Source organism: Notothenia rossii (genome assembly GCF_949606895.1).
Source record: "Notothenia rossii genome assembly, chromosome: 10".
NCBI lineage: Eukaryota > Metazoa > Chordata > Actinopteri > Perciformes > Nototheniidae > Notothenia > Notothenia rossii.
Window position 1 is genome coordinate 60,919,865 of NC_136908.1, and position 7,500 is coordinate 60,927,364.

Here is a 7,500-nt window from a genome sequence, read left to right on the forward strand (position 1 = left end):
AAATCGGGAGTCTCCCGCGAAAATCGGGAGCGTTGACAAGTATGGCTACAGTGTAGCTATGGCAATGAAAAACTTAGATCACAGGCTCCTCCAACAGTGCACATTATATATGTATAGGACATAAAACAAATAAAATAGTGCAAGAGAATGTTGTAAGAGATGTTCAAGTAAATACAAATCAAATAGAAAGGATAACGTCAAATGGTTGTAAGGAACATGCTTGCTTGAACTGGGAGTATCTGCACTTGTTGTACGAATAAACCTAAATAAACCTGATTCTGATTTCTGAGTAGAGAAAAGTCAGCTAACTTCCTGGTCTCCTTCTTCCTCCAGAGCATCCAGGCGGTGTTCAGCGACATCACGAGCACCAACGTCTCCACCCTGATCCTGGGTCTGTTGTGCATGGTGTTCCTCTACGTCGTCAAAGACCTCAACGAGCGCTTCAAGAAGAAACTTCCCATCCCCATCCCCGGAGAGATTATCGTGGTCATCGTGTCGACCGGCGTCTCGTACGGGATGTCTCTATCAGACGGCTACAGAGTGGACGTGGTGGGGAAGATACCATCAGGGTAAACTACATACGATAATACTTTGAAGGTCACCTGTTATTACTACATCAACATGTGTCCCCTCTCCTTCATGTCTCTTCTACATCAACATGTGTCCCCTCTTCTTCATGTCTCTTCTACATCAACATGTGTCCCCTCTTCTTCATGTCTCTCCTACATCAACATGTGTCCCCTCTTCTTTATGTCTCTTCTACATCAACATGTGTCCCCTCTGTGGAAAGAGACTCTGAAAGTTTCAGGAACAAAGATTCTCTCTCTTTTTGATCCATTTCTATAGAAACCTGATGAGCTGATCAGATTTTGGCCACTTTATGATGTCATAACGATGTTTTGTCTTGAGTAACCATTAGCCAATCAGCAACCAAGGTACCCCCCCCCCATCCCCCTTATCACCTGAATCTCCTCCTAGAGCACCATTGAGTTCTTTTTAACCAAATGTCTCTCAGAGGGGCGTGGGGAGGGGCTCCTTATTTTCATCTAAAGTAACAGACAGAGAATCAGCACTTTGGAAACAGGGCTGAAACAGAGGGGATTATGGGTAATGCTGCAATGAGACCTGTAGTATGTTGATGAAAAACAGTATAATAGGGGACCTTTAATGGTCAGATCAAGTCTGAAATGTGACTTTCTTCACAGCAGCTCCATGTGTAACATCAACATGGACAAATATCGAGACACGATACATGAAAAACAAACATTTAACATAACAGCGGGATCAGTGAGAGAAAACCTGCTCAAAAAGCCTTCAGCGTGCATTTGATCTGGGATTTACATTTCAAAAAGATATTTACCGACTACCATCTCTTTCTCGTGTCTTCAGGCTTCTCGCTCCCACCGCTCCAGATTTCTCTCTGTTACCCAATTTGGTGACCGACTCCTTTGCTGTTGCGATTGTAGGATTCTCGATGGGCATGTCTCTCGCCAAGATCTTCGCCCTGAAGCACGGCTACAAAGTGGACGGAAACCAGGTGAGTTTGGACATCTGGGGAGCTGCCAACGAGCTGAAGGAACTCTATTTAGTAGGACAGTGTAATTAAAGAGGCCCTATTATGTATATTTGTATTATGTAATATATATTTTGGGGGTTTTTGTGCAAGTAAACACTCTGACAAAAACGCCTCCATTGGACTCCTTTGTTGACATAGTTATTAAAGCATGGAGACATGTCACAGTAGAGACACGAAATACTAATATATGAAGCTGAAAATTAGCACAATAGGCCCCCTTTAAATCCTCGTCAATTTCCCCTATGACACCTTGTTTTGTCTTGTGTTAGAAATCAAGCCCATCCTTTTTTCTCCACGTCGTCGATTTCAAACCATCATGTGAACTCTGACCAATTTCAATATCAACAACTTACACAACACGTTTAGAAACTCTGACTAAGCTAGTTACTCAGACTCCATGGAAGAGAGGAATATGTTTCCTTTACTGTAAAAGAGGAAGTAGGGTGGTTAGAGAACGTTCATTTCCCCAGCTATATCTGGCCTGATTTCATAACGTAATGCTAACTGGGCTTTTTATCTGTGAGAATGTGCAGGACATAGACTTAAGACAGGCAAAATGTTGGTGACACAGAAGGTGGTGGGATTAACCAGTTAAGCCCCACGCAACATCTTGCAAGAAACAGCGTCTTCTTAACATTTAACAAACTATGAATGTGTCATACCCACGTAACGGGAAGAAACTCAGCTATCAGACAATATTAACAATTTGTACCGAAACAAACACAACTCTAACGCCGAGCCTCTGAATTAGCCCTGAGCGAAAAAATGCTAACACACTTAGCACAGAACTCACGGTATAAATATCTTATTACTTATCGGATCTGCACAAACAAGATATCAGCTAGCAAACTGAGATTCCACAGATTCTAGAAATATAACTATCATCACTGAGCGACCAGAACTCGCGGCAGGGCAAACGAACCCAGACAACACACCACCTAGCTTTATGGGACCAAAACTGGAAATAAGTCTTACCGTTGCTGTTTCCAAAAGTTGTGTTCAATGGCATTAAAATGCATAAAACGCTGCTGAAGGTTAATCCAATGTGTCTGTGTCACTTTGAAATGATTACTGATAATCTATCGTCATATTTATGTCAATAACGGAGTTTTCATATATAGCTGTTATGATAGCTACCAGAGTGTATGACAGCTTCCGGTTTGGGGCATTCTGGCTGTGCATCACTCATTCACCAATGGGTGATGTTTAGATGGATTTTAGGAACTTCCCCTCGATTCTATTGGCTCTAACGGTTAAAAAGAGATGTCAATCATCAAAATGGACCGAGGGGGGCCAGAGATATGGAAAATCCACCCAAATGACCCCAAAAGTAGTTTTTTTTTGCTAAACCTCTCTAAAAAGGTCAAATTCCACTGGTTTCGCATCAATCTTGATACAGGGTACTTATTATATGTTATAGTTTGGATTCCTAAAGCTTTTAGTCTACTATCCCATCATTCAAGGGTGGTTTTCACTATAAGTAAAAAAATGTTTTTGGACGGACACTATATATTATTTTTTTTACTGTGTTCAATCTGAATTTACTTTAAAATAAAAAAATTCTATATTGATTCAGATTTTTCTGCATCCAACTCACAGGTTTATCATTACTTTGAGGAAAAAGATGATTAATTTACCCCTTTTAGAAGGGAAGATATGGTCATTTGTTCTGGGAATGTCATTTTCGAGCCTGAGACCTGGGGGGTATACTACGAAGCAGGATTTTCGCTTAGCCGGCTAACTTCAGGGAAAAGTCGGGGTTTCCGGTCCTACGAAGCTGGTTCTCTTTTTAGCAGGCTACATCTCCATGGTAACTTATGCTGTGCGGCTAACCTGCCACGGAGCAGGTTAGGTTGCAGGCTAAGAGATCAACTCAGTGAAAGCACTGCCTGCTGACCAATCAGAGCTCAGTGTGCGGAGTTTAAAGCGACCAAGTCATATTACAGGAGAAAGGAAATACAGAAAAGCTGCTGTTGCAGGAAAGACGGCCGGCAAAAATCACTGACTGTGTGAACGTGAACATTAATAGAATATCACGTCCCATCTTCAGAGCAATCTGACTATTATAACATTAGCGTTAAGAAAGCTTACTTAAATATCTGCCACAACATAAGTAACCGGATCAGAGTAAAATTAAGTTCAGTCCACGGTATATCACATCATAATGTATCATATATCCTTATCTGAGTCAGCTGAGCCGTATCTGGCCGTGCAACACTCACAGTGTCACATACTGTATGCAGAAGTATTATTTTAAGCAACACATTAAGTTGACGAAACACTAGAGACAAATGTAATTAAAGTCAGATGGTGTGTTAGACGGGGCAGTGATATCATAAACCTGTTAATGTACGCATTCAAACACTTGTTCTGTTACCAGCTGTATTCACCTTGCAGGTGCAGCTATGTGGCTTTGATCCTGGATCAAGTGTTTAAGTCATGGATGTTTAAAGTTTAACTTCTTCATATTTGTTTAATATTATAGTTGACTTTTCATTCAGGAAGTATGACGCTTCGCTGTCAGTGCACTTCTCAGTGTTTGTGATTGGTCGAATGCTCCAAATACCACCCCTTTCATGTGAACGCGCTCCTAACTAGATAGGACACGGCTGGTTTGAGCGATCAACTTGATAACCAGCGTCGTAGGACAGTTTAGCGAGAGCGCGTATGTTTTGGATTAGGCCAACCGGCTAACTCAAACATATCAAGGTTAGGTTGAACCAGCTTCGTAGTACAGGCCTCTGGAAAACAGGTTAAAGAAGACACCAATACATGTTAGCAATATATCCTTTCAAAATTTGACTTAAACTGAAACTCACACGTCTAAATGAGCTAGTTTTAAATGCTGAATGATTATCTATTTGTGCCTTAAATTGAGAACAGAGTTGCTCTCGGTTCTCTACTGTCAACATCTGCCTTGTTTCACACACACACACTCTTGGTTCTTGTGGGTTGTTTGCACATAGCTCCATCGTAGCTCCATCGTAGCTCCATCGTAGCTCCATCGTAGCTCCATCGTAGCTCCATCGTAGCTCCATCATAGCTCCATCGTAGCTCCATCATAGCTCCATCATAGCTCCATCGTAGCTCCATCGTAGCTCCATCGTAGCTCCATCGTAGCTCCATCGTAGCTCCATCGTAGCTCCATCGTAGCTCCATCGTAGCTCCATTGTAGCTCCATCGTAGCTCCATCATAGCTCCATCATAGCTCCATCGTAGCTCCATTGAATGCTTTGTGTGTTGTTTTGCTTTCAGGAGCTGATCGCCCTCGGCCTGTGTAACTTCATCAGCTCTTTCTTTCAAACCTTCGCCATCACCTGCTCCATGTCCAGGAGCCTGGTGCAGGAGAGCACCGGTGGAAAAACACAGGTGACACACACACACACACACACACACACACACACACACACACACACACACACACACACACACACACACACACACACACACACACACACACACACACACACACACACACACACACACACACACACACACAGAGACACAAACACACAACACACAGAGACACAAACACACAACACACAGAGACACACACACACACACACACACACACACACACACACACACACACACACACACACACACACACACACACACACACACACACACGCACGCACGCGCACGCACGCGCACGCACGTGCACACACACACACAGAGACACACACGCACAGAGACATACACACAAACACACAGATACAAACACGCACACACACGCACGTGCACACACACACACACAAACACACACACACACACACACACACACACACACACACACACACACACACACACACTCTCTCTAAGACTTTATCTCACTTGACTTATTTGAGTTTTAATAGCATAATTAAAAACAGATGATGTTGACAAGTGTGTGTGTGTTCAGATCGCAGGGCTACTCTCGTCTCTCGTGGTGCTGTTGGTAGTCGTGGCGATCGGTTTCGTCTTCCAGCCTCTTCCTCAGGTGGGTGACGCTGCAGACATTTTTATTTTTCTACCCAGTTTTCTTTGACTCAGTTTAAAAACACACACTGGTTGTTGCTTCCTGTTTGTTTTATCTCCTCATGTTTTTCTCCCGCTCTGCTCCACAGACGGCGCTGGCAGCCATCATCATGGTGAACCTGTTGGGCATGTTCAAACAGATCAGAGACATTCCTGCTCTCTGGAGGACCAGCAGGATCGAACTGGTTAGTCTGTCAATATTTCTATTTGAACAACTTTATTTTCAGTTTTTCACAAATACACTATGTCCAACATTCATTATCAAAAAGTTGCAAACCCCCCTCCCACTCCAGCTGGTATTCCCCAATGAATAGACAAACATGTCACGACAGAAAGATAAATAAATAATTGGTCATAAAACCAAAATGTAAAAATATATATAAATATAAGTTTACAAAAAACAAATCAATGAAATAAGGAATAGACAAAAAATAAATACATACAAAAAAATAATGATGACAGTATAAAAAAAGTATAAAGAAAGTAAATACACACACATGACCCAAACAGCACATTTTAGTTGATGCTATTCTTATTGTCAGCCTTCTAAACCCCTAGTGTGACTATATATAGCATTTCTGATATTTCATTATTTAAATAGCATAGAACCGAATTCCTTAAATGCCTTTGCACCAGGTACAAGAAAAACAATGTGCATTTCTACATAGCAACAAGAAATTATTGTTTATACTCATACATTCCTACACATATAAAGAAATACACACACATACGATAAAGGCTATTTACAACATATAACAAAGTCAGATTTAGATTCAAATAAGAACACAAGTAAATATGTATCGATGATTTGTAGTGCCGTTGCATTTTGTCTAATTGTGTGTGTGTTCAGTGTTTGACTTTAGGGTAGAAGCCCGATTTGAAGTCTGTTTGTTGAACCTGAAACTTGTTCCGGAGGGCTGAAGAGATCCACTTTAACTAACTAACTAACTAACTAACTAACTAACTAACTAACTAACTAACTAACTAACTAACTAACTAACTAACTAACTAACTAACTAACACACACACACCATGTATACATCACTTCAGGGGACATTACATTGACTTACATGCATTTCCTGGAGACTTATCCTAACCTTAACCCTAACCAAGTCTTCACACACACACACACACACACACACACACACACACACACACACACACACACACACACACACACACACACACACACACACACACACACACACACACACACACACACACACACACACACACACACACACACACACACACACACACACACACACACACAGTGATATTGTTCGTTCCTTTAACCTCCTTGTTGGTTTTTCCCCTTCTCTGTTGACGAGATGGTTATGTATAATCTGTTGCTCTGCTGGTGCTGCTACACTTCATATCTGTACATGTTTCCCCTCTCCTCTCTCAGGCCATCTGGCTCGTGGCCTTCGTAGCGTCTGTTTTGTTGGGGCTGGATTACGGACTTCTGGTCGCCCTCGCTTTCGCTATCCTCACCGTCATCTACAGAACACAGAGGTACTGACGGCAGGCTGCGCTTTAGTCCAAACGAGTGCTTTTTGGTTACTTATACCAGGGTTCCAGTTATGCGGGAGCCAATGGGGTCTGAGCTCCTATGAAAGCAGTGAAATCATACATCTGTGGGGGTCGCTAACACATTACCAACAACCATTATTTGAATCACAAATAACGCATGTGTCAATGTAATGAGTCATATATACGTTAAGGAGGTAAAGAGGCTAAAAGAAAAACATGTTTTCCAAGAGAACTACTCATCGTGTTCTCTCTTGAATGACAACACGCCTGCACTTCACCTCCAAGGAGCGCAATCAATTATTGGACCACGTAATGATCAATTCAATTCAATTCAATTCAATTCAATTCAATTCAATTCAATGGGGCTTTATTGG

General features: G+C 41.9%; 1 protein-coding gene across 1 annotated transcript in view; it reads left to right on the forward strand.

Moving 5' to 3' along the window:
- The window catches only part of slc26a5 (solute carrier family 26 member 5), a 34,864-nt gene that overhangs the window by 15,266 nt on the left and 12,098 nt on the right, over nucleotides 1–7,500 (forward strand). The window contains exons 8-12 of the mRNA XM_079654385.1: nucleotides 1,390–1,537; nucleotides 4,832–4,945; nucleotides 5,478–5,555; nucleotides 5,683–5,778; nucleotides 7,002–7,108. Of these exons, the coding sequence (XP_079510511.1) occupies nucleotides 1,390–1,537; nucleotides 4,832–4,945; nucleotides 5,478–5,555; nucleotides 5,683–5,778; nucleotides 7,002–7,108 (543 nt within the window). The remainder of the gene's footprint in view (nucleotides 1–1,389; nucleotides 1,538–4,831; nucleotides 4,946–5,477; nucleotides 5,556–5,682; nucleotides 5,779–7,001; nucleotides 7,109–7,500) is intronic.